Here is a 21,979-nt window from a genome sequence, read left to right as displayed (position 1 = left end):
GAAGGATGTATTTTGGGTTGCCTGACAGAAAGTAGATGATGGAATTGAAACGAAAATGATTCAGTTACAAATACCTTTTGAGACCGGAGCAGGCAGTTAGTATAACATAAATAAAACCTCAGTTCAAGCAAAATACAGTGTGGAATGCCTAAAGATCGACGAAGAATCGACAAATCTGAGTTTTCGTCTACAATATGGCCTACAGCAGCACTATTTTCCGTTGTTCTTTAGCGACACACAGTTTCGATTCCTCACATCACTTACTTGATCCAACAACTCAAATTTTTCACCATTTTCATTATAGCTGGCCGAAAAGGTGCTTCAGAAGGACCCAAAAATGCTTTAGTTATGCGAACTGTTGTTACTACAAAAGTACCATTTTTGTAGTGAATTTTAACAATATCAGTACGTTGTTGAAGCGTGTATGCTTTCATTTTTAGTGTTGGTGTAGTTTTTACTTGTCAAATGTCAAAAGATGACAGCATCAAAAGTGACAGTTGCGCAGATAACAGGCTTTTCCATATGAAACCTCTCATTGGAAAACCCTCTGCATTTCTTGTTGCTTGATCATGAAAGTTTAAAATGGTAGGTCAGCAACATCGACCACAAAAACTAACCCAAAAAAAAAGGAAGTACGAAAATTATTCGTGCTGCGTCGACTTCCTTCCTTAATCAATCTTCCTGTGGGATATTCGGGACGCCAGCAGAAATTGCTGAGGCTCTTGGTGCTCTGCCAACAAAACAGACGCCTCCCATGTGAAATACATTTACGTAATTGAAATTACGACTTGGCCTACTGCAATATTTTATGCTTTTAACAATGAATTTATTTATAAAGTCACTAGAGTGGGAAAATTTTGATCGGTGTGAAAAATATATGTTCACATTGTTTTCCGCTACATAGTTGCTGATTGAAATTCTTCAAATTTCTATTAGTTTTGTAATTTCAATAGTAGGATTTTTTGGGCTGGCCAAACATTGTAGCAAAATAGTTGGATAACATAAATTATCAACCCATGTTTTAGATATACTTTTGTGTCTTCTATTCATTGAAAAAGGATGCTTCAAATTAGTAATTTGGGTTTTGGAAATGGAAAAAAAGCGACCGGTGTCATATCAGGGGAGTACATTGATCCAAAAGTTCCGCAGTGAGATATCTGAAATAAGATCATAGATATCTTGATTCTTTTCTGAAAAAGTACTAATATTTCGCTATATCTTGGTTTCTGTTTGGGATATTCCAAAAATTCCAAAATATCTTCAGTAATTATCGAATACCTACTGATTTTATCTGATCGGTGGAATTATATACCATCAAAGAGCTATCAAGATAAGTTACTGTCTTATAAATTCAACATATTCAACATTTTTTCAGCCTCAGGTTTGTCAAATATCTTCTTCAAATTGGACATTGGAAATTTATATACAGAGTGATTCATTGAGAATGTCCAACGTCTTAATCGTAGATTCTAAACTTCAAAATTTGATTATTCTAACATGCTCATACAAATACTGCTGTTTCCGAGAAAGCATGTTTTTAATGTTTAAATATTAATTTTGATTTCTGTAATAACTTTTCATGTTTTTACAATTTCGTTATTAAAATTGGTGAATTCACATTTTTTGACATGAGGATAATGTTGCTTTGTTAATAGACAGAGCTAATAACACTTGGATGCTGTAACCTTGTATTGTTTTCGACATTTCTTATTTAATTTGTGTTTTATTTAAGATGATTATTTATTTATTTTGGCAAGATATACGCTTTAAAAAGAATTTATGGGCAACATTATTCAGTTAATAGACTCACAATTCCTATTGTAGACTTATTTGAAAGTGAAATTTCTCTACACGAAACAAGGATACCAACTGAGCCTACTTGGTACCTTTTTCAAACTTGTCTACAACATTGAAGGGATCAACGGAATAAAGTTGTCTAAAATTTATTTTAGAATTTCTCCCAGTATTCACAAATGAGCACTACATTTAATAAGACAATTTAATTATTTCTTAACGTTTTTGAAGCATGAATTTTTTCGTCATAGAATGGCATAAACTACTGAACACAAATGACATAAGAAATGTCAAAAAATAATACACAATGTTGCCATTATAACTATTTTGAATTGTATCATTCTTATTGGAAAACCTTCAGTGAAAATATTAAATAATTAGATAAATATAAATAAATAAATGAAAAATAATTGAACAATGGGTTAATTATATCTCGGAATGAATGAAAAATATTTTTATATGTATACTAGTGTCCCATTTCAAAGAATCGAAAAACTTCATATTTGAGAATTTTTCAACTTTTAATGAATGAGCGAAAGTTATTTCTTGGAAATCCCCTATTCTCGATGTCAGTTCTCCTGAAGTGTGAGAACCTCCTCCATATCTTCAATCAGGAATGTTTTCGATTACATTTCGCACTGTCGAAAACGCCTCCATACGTCGATTTTCGATAGCGAAGGTACAGAGAACAATTTCGTGAGTAATTTGAATTTTTTTATTGTCGTTGACTCGGAATCCAGATAAGAACGCCAGGGTTTATCTATTCCGGTTTACTCACGCCGCAGAAAGGAAATAGACACTCATCGAGATAGCACAAAAAACTAACACACATTCATGTACCTAGTACGGGACAGAGCACATCCACTTACCTAAGGCGATCACACACGCCACGCCAAGTTTGGGCATCTGTGGAAGCGTCAACGGATGACAAAATCGTCGAGTAATTTAGGATTATTCAAGCCTTAAATTCTGGCTAAATCGGGAAATTCTCGAGAAAAGATGATTCTTTGTTTTTTTTTTTTGTCAATCAAAACACCAGCATTCGATGAGGGCAGTATCTGGATGGGTGTCTTGTAACGAAGAAGTTCCTTTCAATTTCAAAAAATTAGGAAAGCAGGAGCTTTTTTGAGTGCTCGTTCATTACTACGCCCTTGAAGACATATGCAGGTGTTCCATCATTGACGCGATGTTCTGTTGAGCGTTGAAATTTTATTAGGTCTACAACTTTGCTTCCACCGTTTTGCAATAGATGGCTGTAGCGGTAAGAGCTAGTAGAAATAAATAGATTGTAGATGTAATACAATAAGCTTAGGTATTTGTAAACATAACGCCATTGAAATATTAGTCGATTTGTGTCTGCATCATCAAGTTATTCTCGATCAAACATGTCAGCTTACGAGCCAAATTCTCTTCATCTGCGGGAGGTTTTAATTTTCTGCTTTAATATGAAGAAATCTGCGACTGATTGTCATCGAATGCTCTCAAATACCTATGGTGAGGCCGCTATTAGTGGAAAACATGACGAGAGTGGCTTCAACGCTTCAAGAACGGTGATTTTGATGTCGAAAACCAGCATGGCGGTGGAAGAGACATCGCTTTCAAAGATGCAGAATTGGAGGCATTACTTGATTAAGGACTCGTGCCAAACGCAACAAGAATTGGCAGGATCATTTGGAGTGATGCAACAAGTCATTTCAAAACGCCTGAAAGTCATGGGAATGATTCAGAAACAAGGAAATTGGGTACCGTACGAGCTGAAGCCGAGAGTTGTTGAACGGCGTTGGTTTGCTTGTGAACGGTTGCTTGAAAATTGGTGAAAATAGGCGGTCACCAAACGTGTATTTCAATAAATCGATTGTGGCACGAGCTGTGTGACATGTTGCGCTGTCTTGTTGGAACCACAGCTCCTGGACACCATGATTGTTCAATTCAGGAATGGAAAAGTTAGTAATCATGGCTCTATACCGATCATCATTGACTGTAACGTTCTGGCCATCATCGTTTTTGAAGAAGTACGGACCAATGATTCCACCAGCCCATAAAGCGCACCAAACAGTCAGATTTTTTTGGATGTAACGGTGTTTCGACATACACTTGAGGATTAGCTTCACTCCAAATGCAGCAGTTTTGTTTGTTGGCGTAGCCATTCAACCAGAAGTGCGCTTCATCGCTAATGGACGTAGTGCGCGTAACGTATTCCGCACAGAACCATTATTTTGGAAATAAAATTGCACTATTTGCAAGCGTTGTTCAGGCGTGAGTCTATTCATGATGAATTGCCAAACCAAACTGAGAATAAATCACTTGACAGCTGTTAAATCGGTTGCCATCTTGAACAGTAATGCCAACTTAAAGTTATATACCTCGAAAAAAAAACACCCGTTTGTATGTTCTCAGCTTGATATTTCGCAAGGACAATTCTCGTCGTGTAGCCCCCCCCTTAGTCATCTGCATGCCGGTTCATGTTTCTAGTGTAAATAACCCAAGTAAACACATTGCATCTTGGATATACTCCTTCTATCAACGCTGTTCATAAACACGGCGGCAAAAAACTCATTCTATTGGAGGGATATATCAGTTTCAAGTTCAACCAACTCGATTGGTTCATATCTCTACGGAAATACGATGTCTATGGGGAAAATTTTGCTTCCTCTCGATTGGAATGTTGAGAAATCGATTGATGCGTTTTTATTTCACACCGCTGGAGTGGGAAATGTGCGAATTTTCCATTATGGTTTAATATTTCGTAAGATGTTTCGACGTACGTATCTGGACTCTTATGAAAGAAGTTATTCAGTAGTTATCAAGCCTGTCGGTTTGGTATTTCTGATGAAATACGAATGAAATTTTGACAAATTTATTTGCAGGTTTTTCATCTTGAAAAACCCGCTGGACAGCTTTCACACTTCACTTCCTCTTCACAATGAAATGAAAATCCATAGATTTATCTTGAAATATACCCTTTTTTAATATCAAAATGAAACCTTTGATTCCAACTTTGAAATCTGTTATAAAAAAGATTGGTTTGCATTTGAAATTTTAAATTTAGGCTTCTTATCTTGTATAAGGCCCTTTAGCACCCAAAATCTGAAGCGCTCAATCGATTCAACGAGAAAAATTACTATGGACCTTAGTAAAGGGTATTTTTTTCAAAGCTATAGAACTTCAAATTGCAATAAAACAACGATGGATTATTCGATTAACATGAATTTTATTTATCCGCAAGATAATCTTGTGGCATTACATTTTAAATATGATTTCTGGCATATGACCGCCACGGCTGGCTCGGATGTAGTCCAATCTGGACGTCCAATTTTCGATGACTTTTTTCAACTTTTGTGGCCGTATATCGGCAATAACACGGCGAATGTTGTCTTCCAAATGGTCAAGGGTTTGTGGCTTATCCGCATAGACCAATGACTTTACATAGCCCCACAGAAAGTAGTCTAGCGGTGTTAAATCACAAGTTCTTGGAGGCCAATTCACAGGTACAAAACGTGAAATTAGGCGGTCACCAAACGTGCCTTTCAATAAATCGATTGTGGCACGAGCTGTGTGACATGTTGCGCCGTCTTGTTGGAACCACAGCTCCTGGACATCATGGTAGTACAATTCAGGAATGAAAAAGTTGGTAATCATGGCTCTATACCGATCACCATTGACTGTAACGTTCTGGCCATCATCGTTTTTGAAGAAGTACGGACCAATGATTCCACCAGCCCATAAAGCGCACCAAACAGTCAGTTTTTCTGGATGTAACGGTGTTTCGACATACACTTGAGGATTAGCTTCACTCCAAATGCGGCAATTTTGTTTGTTGACGTAGCCATTCAACCAGAAGTGCGCTTCATCGCTAAACAAAATAAAATGGACCTAGTGCGCGATACGTATTCCGCACAGAACCATTATTTTCGAAATAAAATTGCACTATTTGCAAGCGTTGTTCAGGCGTGAGTCTATTCATGATGAATTGCCAAACCAAACTGAGAATAATTCACTTGACAGCTGTTAAATCGGTTGCCATCTTGAACAGTAATGCCAACTTAAAGTTATATACCTCGAAAAAAACACCCATTAAATGAGTTAATATGTAACGTTGATTCACTATCGGACATAAGAAGTGCGTTCTTTGTAGAGAAACTCTCGATATGAGTGAAATATCGTATCACTGATATGTTTTCATTTCCGCGCGCTTCATGTCAAATTTGATAGTTCATGTTGGGGACAAAATTTGCTGACTGAAAATGACATATGCTCCCTTTATCCATGTTTATTACTCTGAGATCGAGACCTACCCTTGCCAGTACTGTATTATAAAGACAGTCAATTATCAAAATATAATGAAACGAAACTATAACATCCCGTCATCAGCGTAAAAACCCTCAAGGGCGTCTCTACATTAATCCCCAACCACTCGACCACCCCGTCATAAAGACATCAACGCGTCTTGCCCAAACAACTCACCCCTTCCGAAAAACATCAAACGAATTAACAGTCTATTGTCTCCGCTCCATCCGAAGCGTCCCGTCATCGACGTCGAGACGTCCCAGCTTCCCGAAACCGGACCATTAATTACCAAAACTATCAACACCCCCACCCCTCGCGAATTTCAACCCCTAAATCAACGGCCGTTATTATCATATTGCAGATCATACTCTGTGATGCTCTCATTCATCCGATGCTGCAGCTCTATGATGGACCTCGCGGGGTATATTTAGACCGTGATTACGTCCGCCCTTAAATTAGGGGGCGGGGGTGGTTTTCGCCCCCGCGCTCGCGGCTGATTGAACGCCCTTCTGACCGAGCCGGGGTGTTTTTGAAAATCGAGTGTGTCGGGTTTGAAATCTATACCGCCAATTATCCCTTGATTTTGTGCGTTTTCGCTGTGGTCTGTAATTACCTTTTAGGGGATGATGGGGTGACATATAGGATTAAAGGGACTGGAGTGATCGGGTGACCTGAGGTTGTTAGGATTATTATTTATTACCCTCACGAGAACGGTAATTTTTTTTTTGGCAAGCTGTTTATTAATCACGCAAATCTCCACGTAATCAACCCTTAGCAACTGTATTAAGGCGCGTGTAGACGTAGAACAAAACATCGTAACGTAACTCCCTCGCGTAACGATTCAGGACGGCACTACGTAACACCGTTACATCGTAGCATCCCATAGGTTGTCAGTTTTTAACACCGCATCGAAGAAATGATGTTGCACCACTTGTTTCCACGTGTAGACTTGAGCGTTACACAGACGGTTGACGGAAAAAACATTTTTCTGGCAAAATTCGAGTTTATTATTCAACATAGTTGCCTTCGAGGGCGATACAGCGATTATAGCGATCTTCTAACTTCTAGATAACATTTTTGTAGTACGATTTGTCTTTCGCTTCAAAATAGGCCTCTGTTTCGGCGATTACTTCTTCATTGGCGCTAAATTTCTTTCCGGCGAGCATTCTTACGGGGTCTGAGAACAGGAAAAAGTCGCTGGGGGCCAGACTGGTGAATACGGTGGATGCAGAAGCAATTCGAAGCCCAATTCATGCAATTTTGTCATTTTTTCATTGGTTTGTGACACGGCGCATAGTCTTGATGAAACAGCACCTCTTTTTATTCGAATGGGACCTTTTTTTAACGATTTCATTGCGCATCCCAGAATACTAATGCCATAACCTTGCCAGCTGGCTGTTGTGGTTTTCCTCGCTTTGGATTCTGTTCATCGTGTGCAGTCCACTCAGCTGACTGTCGATTGGACTCCGGAGTGAAATGATGAAGCCATGTTTCATTCATTGTCACATATCGACACAAAAATTCAGGTTTATTGCACTTGAACAGCTTCAAACACTGCTCAGAATCATTAACACGTTGTTGCTTTTGATCGATTGTGTACAAATATTCGTGAATGATATGATGTACACGTTCGGAGGATATCTTTACAATGTCTGCTATCTCGATCAACTCCACTTTACGGTCATTCAAAATTATTTTGTGAACTTTTTCAATTTTTTCGTCGGTGACAGCTTCTTTTGGTCGTCCACTGTGTTCGCCGTCTTCGGTGCTCATTTTACCACGTTTAAACTTAGCATACCAATCAATGATGGTTGATTTTCCTGCTGCAGACCCCGAAAACTCTTCATCAAGCCAATATTCCGCTTCAACTGTATTTTTCCCATCAAAAAGCAATATTTTATCAGCACACGAAATCTTTTTTTCCGTCTTTTTTCAAATAACAAAAGTAGCTACACTCACAAGGCAATATCTCACAAACTAATGGTCGGACTGCTGTCAAATTTTGACACGTATCGTTTGAAAGTTGGTACTAACTAAAAATTAAATGGATTTTATACTAGCACCGCCATCTGTGCATCAGACCGGGGACTTCTCAATTGGTCTGATAAGTTACCATACTCACCTGAAGAAGACAAAATGTAATTTGACGAAATAATTGTTGTGAAATCAATAAATATAAGCTGAAATAAAGTGTTTTACTTTTTAATCATTTAAGGATTAGTGATTCATATTATAGCTTGACTTGATATTCAAGCTATTAAGCTTGATACTCAAGCTACTTGGCTTAAGCTTGAATTGAATGGAAATCAACTTAAGTTCAAGTCAAGAGCATGACTTGAAATCAATTCAAGTTCAAGTCAAGAAGTAGTTTTTCCATTATCAAGTCAAATATTTATTTAATAAATATTCAACTTAACATTGAAAAACTACTACTTGTCTTGAACTTGAGTTGATTTCAAGTCAAGCTCAAGCCATGTAGCTTGAATGTCAAGCCAAGCCGTGAATCTCTAATCAATATGAATTTCCATCAAGTAGAGACCGAAACAATCAAGAATATTGATTATAAATTGATTACGAATGGAATTGAATGGAAATCAACTTAAGTTCAAGTCAAGAGCATGACTTGAAATCAATTCAAGTTCAAGTCAAGAAGTAGTTTTTCCATTATCAAGTCAAATATTTATTTAATAAATATTCAACTTAACATTGAAAAACTTCTACTTGTCTTGAACTTGAGTTGATTTCAAGTCAAGCTCAAGCCATGTAGCTTGAATGTCAAGCCAAGCCGTGAATCTCTAATTAATATGAATTTCCATCAAGTAGAGACCGAAACAATCAAGAATATTGATTATAAATTGAAGGAAGAACTCAACTGGGAAACTATAATTTTCTGAACTTAGTAAGAAAAAATATTCTTTCCGATCTCCGATCTACAACAGACACGTCCGAAAAGTAAAACTTTTCGCCCTCTTCAGGAAAATAAGTTCCAAGTTGAATAACATAAAGTTATTAAAACCGGCCGAGTATTTCAATCGATTACCTCCTCTGCTTACGATTACGGTTTTCGGATCCACAGGAAACACTCATCGCTTCTTGAAAACAGATGAGGAGGAGTAGGAACCAGGTGCTTATTAATAAATCCAATATCCGAAAATAGTGACCCGAGATTGTTCTCTTGACTGACTGGACTATTTTGGGAACATGATTCATTCAAGAAGTCCCTCAGCAGTTCCGTGTTCAATGCGCCAGAACAACGAAACTATAAATCTAATTGGAGTCGTCTGCTTCATAAAATTATGGCGCCATTTTGTTAAAAATTCGAATTCGAATGCTGGGGAGTTAGTGTATATTCGTGCAGCATCGAAGAACTAATTTATTTCCTGCACTAGTTTGATACATGTCTACATTAAAATTCTTTATCATTGCTCAAAGGCAGCACACCCGATTCCCAATAAATGAAATTGTATTCTCAGAATTACTTCTGTGTTTGAAATGGACAATTTTTTCTCAACTCATCTTCAATAATATTGACGAAAGAAAATGCTCTTTCTACAGTTGCATTTGAAAACTGGGAGAATAGAAAAGCTAAAGCAAGATTGGGTACTTGAACAAATCGGGACTGTACTAGAACGTTTGATTTTAAGAAACATCAACCTAAAATTCTGCAAGTCTTTTTCCAATCCATATATTCCTCACTCACTTTCGAAGTTTGAGAGAATCCACCATGAAATATTATGTCCCAAAATTTTCAAAGATATCACTCTAATTTGGGGGAAGTTTTGTCTCTAAATATTCAAATGTTCTCTAAAGATTAAAACAAATTCAATAGGCGTAACAAAAAACTTCAACTATTAGGTGTAGGCGCAGAAAATCATGGGGATATCCCAGCCGCATGCTTCCACGTCGATGGCCAAACCGAATATTCTTAGTTCCATGGTCATGCTCAGTATTTGGTAGGACCAGCTTGGTGTAGTCTGTCATGAGTTGTTATAACCGACTGAAACAATCACAGACGATCGTTATCGAACGCAATTAATACGTTTGAGCCGAGCACTGAAAGACAAACGGCCGCAATACAACGAGAGACATGATAATGTTATTTTACAATATGACAATGCTTATTTCAAAAATAATGGTTCTGTGCGGAATACGTATCGCGCACTACGTCCATTTCATTTTGTTTAGCGATGAAGCGCACTTCTGGTTGAATGGCTACGTCAACTAACAAGACTGCCGTATTTGGAGTGAAGCTTATCCTCAAGTGTATGTCGAAACACCGTTACATCCCGAAAAACTGACTGTTTGGTGCGCTTTATGGGCTGGTGGAATCATTGGTCCGTACTTCTTCTAAAACGATGATGGCCAGAACGTTACAGTCAATGGTGATCGGTATAGAGCCATGATTACTAACTTTTTCATTCCTGAATTGAACAACCATGATGTCCAGGAGCTGTGGTTCCAACAAGACGGCGCAACATGTCACACAGCTCGTGCCACAATCGATTTATTGAAAGACGCGTTTGGTGACCGCCTAGTTTCACGTTTTGGACCTGTGAATTGGCCTCCAAGGTCTTGTGATTTAACACCGCTAGACTACTTTCTGTGGGGCTATGTAAAGTCATTGGTCTATGCGGATAAGCCACAAACCCTTGACCATTTGGAAGACAACACTCGCCGTGTTATTGCCGATATACGGCCACAAATGTTGGAAAAAGTAATCGAAAATTGGACGTCCAGATTGGACTACATCCAAGCCAGCCATGGCGGTCATATGCCAGAAATTTAAAATGTAATGCCACAAGATTATCTTGCGGATAAATAAAATTCATGTCAATCGAATAATCCATCGTTGTTTTATTGCAATTTAAAGTTCTATAGCTCTGAAAAAACACCCTTTAGAATGCCCTAATTTCAGGGAAAATCACCGAACCAAAATTCCTAAAAAAAAAAAATCATTTCACCTACCCCCAAAATGTAACCCTTTCGAGATCCCCGTAACCGGAAACGACGTTCCGGAATCGCTGGATCCGCGAGACGCTAATAGCGGGAGACGACGTCGTCGTTGGGATAAGCGTCGGGGCGGCGTCCGCCTCCATACCGACGCCGGGGTCTGTTCCTGCGGGAAAAAACCGCCCCGGGAACACGACGGCGCCCGTCTGGCGGGCGTCCCGGACGTCGGGAGTACAACAATCCGGAGGAGCCGGATCGGGCCAAGCGTCCCGTTTTTACGGCGTCCCGGCGCTACGGAGAATCCGGGCGAGGGGGGAGATTTATGGCGGGAGGGAAGAGGGGGAGGGAGATATATGTGTTACTCGGCCGGGGCGGGATGTACAGGGTGTTGAGTTATTGCTCAAGGTTCATTATTATCAATATTCTGAAAGTTCTTACAAAAGAAGAAAGTGACATTTCAGAAACGACAAAAAGGGAAAAAAATAGTAAAGTAAAAAAGAAATAAATCATTTCAGAATTGACGAAATGGGGAAAAAAGTTTGAAAATTAAAATCGAAGGCGTACAACTTTGCTTCCAAGCCGTTTTTTCCGAAATTCTAGGCTTTATTGTAAAAAACTGGTTATACATTTATGATTTAAAGTATGAACCATCGCTGACCCCTACTTTCTATCGTCTTTTGGGCAACGTAGGAATCTCGTGTTGAAAAAACTGAAGCCAATCAACCTCTTCCCAATGGATATGCTCTCTCGCAAAATCCAAACGCGCCCTTCGATGGGCTGGGGTAAGAGCTGGGCCCCTTGCCGCGACACGAGGCCTTAAATCATATTCTCTGAGGCGATTTCTTATTGTCTGAGTGCTAATTTGCACCGCATGAGTTTGCTCAAGCTGATTTTGAAGGAGGCGAGCGGAGGTTGCAAACCGTTGTCCCAACGAAGAAACTCTCAAGTAACGTTCTTGAATGGCAGTTGTTACCCGTGGTCTACCCTATCCTGGTCTTCGGACATTCATACCTGTCTCCCTGAATCGCTGCAACATTCTGGACACACTTGTATGGGAAACTCCAAACCTTTCTGCAATTCTTGTGTATGTCCACCCTTCTTCTCGCTAAACTACCGCTTGGGCACATTCCTCTTGGAACAAATTGCGTGTTTCGCGTTTAATAGCGATCGAGTGTAGAAAATCAAACGAAAGAAAAACTATTAATGACTAGAATTGATCGAGAACAACTGATTTCAGAATGGAGCCAATACATTCAAAATCTGATAATCTCATCTTTTTTTATTTCTGCTGGGAAAAAACAAATGTATTGAAGAAAAACGTTGAAAGTAGATAACATTTGCATGCATAATTCTGATAAAAATAATTATCATTGAGAACACCTTCAGTTGTAGAATAAATTTGAGATTTCCATAATGTGCGTTAATTCTTTTGAGCGGTGTATTTTGAGTTGATATGAAACGTTGATTCACTATGGAACGTAAGAAGTGCGTTCTCTGTAGAGAAACTCGCGAATTGTGTGAAATATCGTATCACTGATATGTTTTCATTTCCGCGCGCTTCATGTCAAATTTGATAGTTAATGTTGGGGACAAAATTTGCTTGATGATAATGACATATGCTCCCTCTATCTATGTTTATTATTCTAAGATTCGACCTGAATCCATGTGAATACAAATCTTAGACGGATTCGTTTGTTTTCTTTCGCACCCTCAGTCCAACCACCTCATCTAATCCTTCCAGCATCTCAAACAGTCAACGAAAGCGAAATCTCGCAACCCCATAAACCAAAATCGGACGACGTTCCTCGTTACGTAACCCCTAATGACCGCACGTCGCGCTTCACAGAGGGTGAGACCCAATCGATACGCATCTATATTTACAACCCCCCCGATCACTCGACACCCCCTCACCACCCTCGGCCCTCAAGACGCAGCTTCATCCCGACCCAATTCGTATGTATCAATTATTGCCCACCCCCGAAAAACTCCGACCCCTTCTGCCCCCCCGGGGGCGGCAACATAAACACGCTAAAACTTTTCAAAATCGAATTACAACCCCCCGACTGTTTGTTGTTTTGCAACGGCACCGTTTGAGCTTGGCGCCGCTTTGGCGCCTGTCTTCCTATTGGTCCGGCGGTTCCCCCACCGCTCGTAGACGCCGCCAATGGGGAGGCGGCGCGTCTTAACCCCTCGCGAACGCCGGAGATGGTCTTGATAGTTCGCTGTAGTCGCGAAATTGCATCATTCTCATGGTGAACCCGGTGGTGTGCAACATCGGCTTCAGAAAGAGTCTGGGGGCTATATCTTTGGCCTGAGACGTTTTTGGCCGCCCCCGGTACAAGGCGAGACAGCAAGGTCGCGATGACGTCCCTGTAAGTATCGTGTTTTGCATGATGTGTTTGAAATTTTTTGGTAGGGTGTTCCACAGGGTGACGTTTGAGGGTTGTTTTTATTCTCTTCTCGATATACTTGATGGTTAAAATCTAGTAACTCATGTTTTTAAAATAGTTGAGCTGTTTTGTCGAACACACAGTTCGACTATGCTGCACTTGAATTTTTGCCAACAACTGCTTTAGGCATTTTGGAGGTTTCTAAATAATTATTTAGGAATATTCCATACCACAGTTTCAGATGAAACCTGAATAGCCTCAGAATCCTTATCTGTAAACTTCTTGTTCTGCCTAAAAATTGATGACAGTGTTGAAGATTAGTGGTCGAGTAATAATTAAAAATTATTCTATGTTCTTTTCAAGTAGCTTCAACACTATAAGAGCAGTCAAAACTGTGATATTAATCCTCTGAAATGTCTAGAAATAATTATGCTGTCATATCTTTTGGAATTTATCGATTTATTTTCATTAAGAAAACCAACAATATCCGTTTCATTACACATAGAGTCAACATCCGAAAAGATAAAATAGAATTAATATACATATGCTGCCAAAACGCTTCGATTTCGTTTGATTGGCCGGAGATGGTCTCCATAGTGCAAAATTGCATCATTCCCATTCAGATCCCTGAAGTGTGCAACCTCGGATACTGAAACGTTTTTGGACACCCCTTGTACATGGCGCGACCGCAAGGTCGTGATGTCGTCGCTGTAAGTATCGTGTTTTCCAAGACGCGTTAGATTTTTTTCTTACAAAGGGATAAGGGAAAGGTGTTCCACAGGGAGTCGTTTCAGGGTTGCTTTCATTCTCGTCTTGATAAAATCTATGTTTGAAATATCGTCATTCCTGATTCAATAACAGTAAGGAGATTCAATTTTCATAATCTTATATTGTATACTTTAGTTTCCATTATTTTTTTTATTTCGCTCAATCTATTTTCAAAAACATCCAGAATCTGACTTCGGATTTTTTACCTGAAGATTTGCCTACAAGTCGGAGGTTTCTAGATTTTGGATATTGTTTAAGCAGACGTTTTATTCGAGTAACTCCAATACAATAATTGCCGTAAATTTTTCTGTTATTCATCTTAGAAATAACTTGAAAATAAGTATAACATATTATTTATTGAAATTTCTAATTTTATTCATTAAGAACATCAACAGCAACTTATTCATTACACAAATCGTCAAGATCAAGAACCGGACACTCTCCGATTTTTTTTGGACAACCCTCGTATATGTAGGTCTCAGATACGGGGGCTGTCAACTAACTTCTACAACATTTAATTCTTATAGCGGTGTTTGAAAGGTTTTCTTTCCTGTTACCTTGACACTGAAACCACCAAAAGACATGATAAACACAAGATGCCGAAGCGCAGTTGCCTTAATTCAGTTTGAGATCCATTGTCTTGGTTACTGATGTCGGGCCAATTCGGCCGCCCTGTGAATAACCAATTTCAGTGATCGACAACAAGAAATTGTTTATTTCAACATTAAGTTGAGAAGATCTTGGACTTTCGTTCCATTCCAAGCATCTATTGAGCTGAGAAACAAATATGTAAACCAATAACGTGATACTTACTTTTCACCGTACATAACTTTAAAGGTACTTCGTCTTTTACTATCATCTGCTTCGCTGTTGTTATTTCGACCAATTTCTCAAACGTGACCAGAGCCTTCCTTTCGTTTATAGACAGATCATTGATAATTTCAGCATCATCGTCAGTCGTCACTTCTTCGTACGAAAGTTCAGGCGGCTCAAAAGATTCCGACGTTGCTTCCGCCATTCCACCGGTAGAGGGCGCAGTCTCTTGGGAAGTGTCTTTAAAGGAATCTTGAGTCGGCCAAGTTTTTTGGTCGGCTTGAACGGTAGAGTTTGAGGAGTAAGAGTCTAATGCTCTGAGACTGAAGGATTCTTCGTCGTCCTCAAGTGTTATTATTTGTTCTGGAAGAAATGAAGTGGACGCGATTAGATTTGTATACGACTTTAGACGTAACGACGACACTGACGAAGTGTATCCAGCAGTGTGTGATTCCTTTAGGTGTTCAGGCTAAAGGAAACCACACACGGCGCGGATTTATCTCACCTAGAGTCTTTAAGGATTCGATCTTCTGCATCGAAGACCTTTTCTCCTTTTCAGTGGCGGCGCACAGACCAGTATACTTGGTCCCGCACTTCCTTCCGCCCGGGCAGTTGGTACAGGTGGATCCGACGCTGTAGATCCTATCGCCCTCGACGTTGCCAGCGGGGCCGTAGTTGCAAACCATGAAGAAGGCATAGATGTCTTCTAACACTGTCGAAAGCAAGATTTTAGTTAAATGTGAAATATTCTGGAGGGTAAAGGGGATTTGAATTACGTTTGGTTATTCCGCATCCCACCCTGTTAGTTTTGGCCCATACCAACTGTGCGAAGTGCCTTGTACTGTAAAAAAAAATTATGTAACCTATCTAAAGGTGTCCACCTACGTACCAGCGACATGTTGATCAGAATTATCGACATGTAAATCGCTAGTTTTCACTAAATTTCTCACGCGTGAGTGGAAGACGACCGTCAAAACGTCCAGAACTTAATCTGTTGGAAATTTACAAGTGTCTATGGAAGATCGAAAGTAGGTAGTTACTAATAAAGGGTGTTTTTTTAGAGCTATAGAACTTTAAATTGCAATAAAACAACGATGGATTATTCGATTGACATGAATTTTATTTATCCGCAAGATAATCTTGTGGCATTACATTTTAAATATGATTTCTGGCATATGACCGCCACGGCTGGCTCGGATGTAGTCCAATTTTCGATGACTTTTTCCAACATTTGTGTATATTGGCAATAACACGGTGAATGTTGTCTTCCAAATGGTCAAGGGTTTGTGGCTCATCCGCATAGACCAATGACTTTACAGAGCCCCACAGAAAGTAGTCTAGCGGTGTTAAATCACAAGATCTTGGAGGATAATTCACAGGTCCAAAACGTGAAATTAGGCGGTCACCAAACGTGTATTGAGGATTAGCTTCACTCCAAATGCGGCAGTTTTGTTTGTTGACGTAGCCATTCAACCAGAAGTGCGCTTCATCGCTAAACAAAATGAAATGGACGTAGTGCGTGATACGTATTCCTTACAGAACCATTATTTTCGAAATAAAATTGCACTATTTGCAAGCGTTGTTCAGGCGTGAGTCTATTCATGATGAATTGCCAAACCAAACTGAGAATAAATCACTTGACAGCTGTTAACTCGGTCGCCATCTTGAACAGTAATGCCAACTTAAAGTTATATACCTCGAAAAAAAACACCCGTTAGAAAAGATGTTTAAGGATTCAAATTGATTAAACTCGTATGTGCAATGGAATTTCGTTTGAGCAACTTTTCTTCAACCCAAAACCGTTTTTTTCTCTATTTAATGACATTTTTGGAATTGTGCACTTGCAGATCTCAGTTTACAGGTTCGGTCGTTCGAATTAATCGTATCGTCAGATCAAATCGACAATTCTAGATCGACAGGTCGCCGTTGGGTGTGTGAGGGCCCTAAGGCTGCGTGTGGATGATTGGACTTACTATCTGTTGTCCTTGTAGTTCTCGACATCTTCCAAAGACATCGACTCTGACGTATTAAACAGAGATTCCAGCATCTGAGTGATTATCTCTTCTACTGATTTCGGGTTTACCATCATTTTGATGAAGATCAGTTGGCCGATCTTCTCCCCAGCTGTAAATATAGCTACGCTTTTGGTTCGTCGGAACAATAATCTAAGAGCGCGTCAACTCTAAGTAGTAGTATAGGAGCTGAAAGTTTCTGTACACGAGATTTCTCTGTTCGGAAATGCTCCCGGCTGGTCCAGCACCGAAAGGTCAGGCCCCACGTGCGGACTTGCCCGGTCAGTAGTTCAGGCGGCAAGTCCCACCGTGGGGCCGGCCGAATAAAAAAAAAGCGGACGATCGGAAAATCAATGAGAGCGTCACGTCGTAGTCGTCGTCGTCGATGAATTATGATAGCGACGCCGCCTCCGTCTATTCGAGCCGGTGTATTTTATTGTTATACCTTACCGGAGCTCTGCCTGCACTTGTCATATTGAAGTATGCATTTGTTCGCGTAGCACTGCGCGAAATGGGCCAATTCCTCATCCCAGACCTGGAAAATGATATTGGGTCGATTAGTTCACGGCTCGGTCGGGCGGGTACGTGTGTGTGTGGGCACCCGCGCCTCGGATTGAGGCGTTTGAGTGTGTGAAGAGTGTTGGTTGATCGTAATGTGGGTCCTTTGCATGAGATAAATCACTGCAATTTTTTTTACTCCATCCCAAATCGTTGAAAAAATGTGTTATACAAAATTTTGAAAATCTTTGGAGCTTCGAAGATTCGAACCCAGATTCTTAGCGTCAAAGTTCAAGCTTAACATCAAACTAGTTATCACAGCCAATACCGGTAAGCAAAAATAAATATTGAAATATTCTAATAATATTCAAAAATTTATAATTTCAAAATTTGATTTCACGGTGAATGTACATATTTTATTAAGTACAATCGTGACAAAATTCATTTTGATGAATTTCGTGATTCTGTGTATGTACATAACTTAAAAAGATGATTTTTCTTGCAACATTTGGTTTCTTGATGTTTTGACTTCGAAATAAATAGGTAAATAATTTAAAAAATTATTCAATTTTTATATAATTTCCTATAATATGTCAACTATTCACATGAAATTTTAAACAAATAAGTAAATGTTGCAGTAATCTGACAATTGCAAAAGCAAACATATAAGTTTTTAGATAGTTTGCGTTGAGAGAAGAAGAGTAATAGTGTATAATTGTCAGTATTTTCAAATTGAACACATTTCAAGATATAAATTTATAAATATCTATATAAGTTACCAAAATTCTCATCTCGAGATATGATCTACTATCAATCCTGCTCTTAAATTTCTCAGTTAGCAAGATTATTAGATTTACCTGCCATCGTAAACTCGACCCGCTGCCACAGTTACTATTTACTATAGTATTCGAAGCAGCCAAGTTCACGGTGTCAGTTAACTCGAGTAAACCGGAGGTGAAAACATCAGCGATGATGGTTTTACAATTAATAGCACTTGTCGATTTTAACGTTTAACGAGTTTAAAATTTACCATTTCCAACATGTCGGAAGCCTGCGGTAAGTTTCCCTTGTCCTGACCAAAAGCGTCTCCAAAGGACACCCTGTTTCTGTAGTAGTTGTGCATGTCCAGAGTGAAACTTTTGAGTTCCGACGTATACTCGAACCTCGTCTTCACCTTGCATTCTGGTCCTACGCTGCAGTCCTGAAAATATTACGTATGAGGTAGTTTTATAATTTGTCAAGAGGGCTAGTTTTCACGTGTTTAAGGGTGCACATGACATGTTCCACCGTTCCGTTGTTTGTATGACAAGGTAGCTTGCAGTAGTCTACGTTGAAGGAATTGGATATTCGTAAAAATATGAAGAGCACGATTGGTAGCCTCATTTTTGATCGGATCTGTCGTTAGGATGACGTTTGTTGGAGTAGGTTGTCTGTGGTCGAAGCATCGAGTGGAACTTAGTTCCTTGCTTTGTCGTGGTTGAATTTGAAAGTAGATTTGTCCCAAGACGCATAGAATAATGACTAATGTTATCATCACCGCCTTTAGAACTGTCATTTAGATGACTCTATAATGAGGAAACAGAAAAACTGGACCTGAATTTCGATTCAAATGAATTTCTATCAAGTAAAGCCGTAGGCAAGTTCACATCGAATCAATTTTATTTCTCTAAATGTTGACTTTCGCCACTAGTTAAAGTTAGTGTGGGAATGTAAAACGTCCCTTAAGGTACTCGGAGAAAGGAACCAGGTCAACCCTTATTTGGGTGCCTAGCCACTCTGGGATATCCTTCAATGAAATGGCTACCGACTGCCATCGGCAATCTCCTTCACCGAGCCAGAGTCTTAATGTGGCTTTCCAGCCAGTCATCAAGCGATGGCAGTTAAGGAATGAGAACAAAAAGGAAGCTTGTGTTCTGGTGGACAATCAACAGTCAAAGACAGGTCGAGTCGCTTCTCTCCCACTCGACTAGCTGCACTGAAAAAGTTCTCTCACTCAGTAAACAGTAAACTCAGTAAACTCACTGGACACTGTCCTGTGAGGTATCAACTGAAAAACATGGAAAAAGCGCCCGAAGACAAATGTCGCTCTTGTCAAGAAGCCAAACACTTGCTATGCGAATGTGAATAATGCGTGATGAAGGACCACCCTTTCAGGAACGAGAAATAGAGTGTATCGGGTTTACGTGTATATTTTGCTTGGTTACAAGGTTTTCAACTGTGGTGGTGCGGCGCGTAGTTACTTAACGAGCACGTGTTGATGACTTGAAGGTCTGGACGAGAAGGAAAGAAGGACTCTCCCAGTACTCTCGTACTAAGGGTGTAATTGTTGAGACAGGGGGGGGGTTTGCCACGTTGAGCACAGTGGCGCCACATCTAATAATCTCGTTTGACCACGGTATCAATTCTATACACCGTGGCTTGGCTGGACAAAATGTGAATCTGTTCACCGAAAAAGGCTTCAACATCTTGGCTGTTGGTTTTTAAAGCCGGGACAGTTGATGGTTGTAGCCCCCAGAAAGGTGATGAAGTTCATTGAAACATTATTGCCATAGTTGAAAACAACGTGGAGATACACAATAGATCTTTAGGTCAAGGTGCAAGCATGGTTGGATGATATATCGCCCCTCATCTAATCCAATCTAAAAAAAAAAATTAATTATTTTTTAAAATAGTCCTCGACATTATAAAGTTGCATATACTCCTTTATGAGCCTTGATGGCTTTTCACAGGAAACAATGAACTGAAACGCCACAATTTCCGAGGGTGCAGACGGGGCTTTAACGCGCATCCGATGTCAAAGACTGCTCTACATCCGAGCGAGATGAGCGTTCGAGAATTTACGAGTGGTCCAGATTTGAAGCTGCGAGAGTGAATCCTTCGGGAGTTTTGAGGGTGTATTTGAGGTTTACAAAAGGATTCCGTTTTATTTACGGCCTTCGTTTATCTATATATCTCTTTCTCTCTATCTCTCTCTCTTTGGTGGCCATAATCATTAACTGAATATTCCTCTGTGCTCATCGCGGCGTGATTTGAGAGAGGAATTCGATTCTGTGAGCTCGAATTGTTTCCGGAATTGCTCTATAGATGGAGTTTTGACTGCTTACTTAACCTAGTTTTAGAGAATGCATGTTGCATATTGCTACTTTTTGGGCGTTCGGTGACAATGTTTTTCAATTTCGAATTAGGGGTTCCGTAAATATAGCTGATTATAGAATATTTTCTTTCACCAGAATCAAATAAAATTCAAGCAGAATATCAGAAAAGACATACTCATTATCTGAGTGACAATCATAGAGTAATAAACATAGATAGAGGGAGTATACGCAATTTTTACATGTCCTCAACATGGTTAGATCACATTGTCTGATTGTGATATATTTTCAAATGCACAATTTTACTAAATCATTATGAATGTATATTATATTAAATGAAATATATTTATTTGAATGATTTAATTTATCGAATTTATAATAAGCAGAATATTCATCATTTTCTGTATCTACCTGTTGAAATCCAAGTTTTGGCAACTTTTGCTGTCCTAGTGTCAACGTTTTTTTCACGTCGTTTGGCTCGCTTAGTTTGTTTTCTGATATATTTAGGTATTTATTTCAATAAATTTTGAGTTGATATGAAACGTTGATTCACTATGGGACGTAAGAAGTGCGTTGTTCGTGGAGAAACTCGCGAATTGAGTGAAATATCACTGATATGTTTTCATTTTTGCTCGCTTCATGTCAAGTTTGATAGTTCATGTTGGGACAAAATTTGCTTACTGAAAATGACATATGCTCCCTCTATCTATGTTTATTACTCTGAGGTTACAACAGACTATCGTGTCGAAGTTTTTCGTGAAGATGAAAAAAGAAATTTTCAAGCAGACTATCAAAATAGACAACCCGATGTTTCAATGAAAACAGATCCAACTGATTTGAAAAAAGTAATTCTTCAGAGCTGACTATTTATTCATTGTTCTGAAAGCAGTCGAGAAATTCAACTCAAATTTGGTGGATTTCAAGAAGTATTAAGAAGTTATAAAGAATTTTATGTTCATTATTGTCGGGCATACGGGTAATATGATATTTTTCTTTTAGAAAAAATAGTATGCAATTGAGATATTTCAAGCGGAAAATCAGTTCTGTATTCCTCGTTCAATTGTTGGCACTAAATCTCTCATACAATTTTTTGTTTGGGACGCCGTTTCTATGCAAAAAAAAATAAAACATTCCATTTAAAAAATCGCCATTAGAAATAGCATGGGCCACAAGCCTACTGAGACATTTTCCTCTTTAGTCGAAGGCAAAACAAATGCGAAATTGTGCCTTACTGCTGCAACTCATAAATGATTCGATTCTTACGGTATTCGATTATCGGAATCATTCGATTTCACCAATCACCAATTCCTTCCTACCCTCTCGCGCTCGACGTAGGCCTTCTTACTGTGTCCCTACCCCACCTCTCCTTTCATCA

General features: G+C 39.2%; 2 protein-coding genes across 3 annotated transcripts in view; one reads left to right on the top strand and one right to left on the bottom strand.

Annotated features, from left to right (window-relative positions):
* LOC123671656 (talin-2) overlaps nt 1–21,979 on the top strand; it is a 48,416-nt gene that overhangs the window by 1,929 nt on the left and 24,508 nt on the right. The window lies entirely within an intron of this gene.
* LOC123671657 (cysteine-rich secretory protein LCCL domain-containing 1-like) lies at nt 14,531–18,937 on the bottom strand. Its single transcript, XM_045605620.1, has 8 exons — nt 18,770–18,937; nt 18,543–18,713; nt 17,465–17,549; nt 16,976–17,126; nt 15,779–15,843; nt 15,508–15,714; nt 15,003–15,365; nt 14,531–14,861 (listed from the first exon to the last, which is right to left on the bottom strand). The coding sequence occupies exons 1-8, from the start codon at nt 18,893–18,895 to the stop codon at nt 14,743–14,745; spliced, it is 1,287 nt and encodes a 428-aa protein (XP_045461576.1). The 5' UTR covers nt 18,896–18,937; the 3' UTR covers nt 14,531–14,742.

Source organism: Harmonia axyridis, chromosome 1 (genome assembly GCF_914767665.1).
Source record: "Harmonia axyridis chromosome 1, icHarAxyr1.1, whole genome shotgun sequence".
Classification (NCBI taxonomy): Eukaryota; Metazoa; Arthropoda; class Insecta; order Coleoptera; family Coccinellidae; genus Harmonia; species Harmonia axyridis.
The sequence above is the reverse complement of the archived record's forward strand: the minus strand, read 5'-3'. Positions and strand labels throughout refer to the sequence as shown.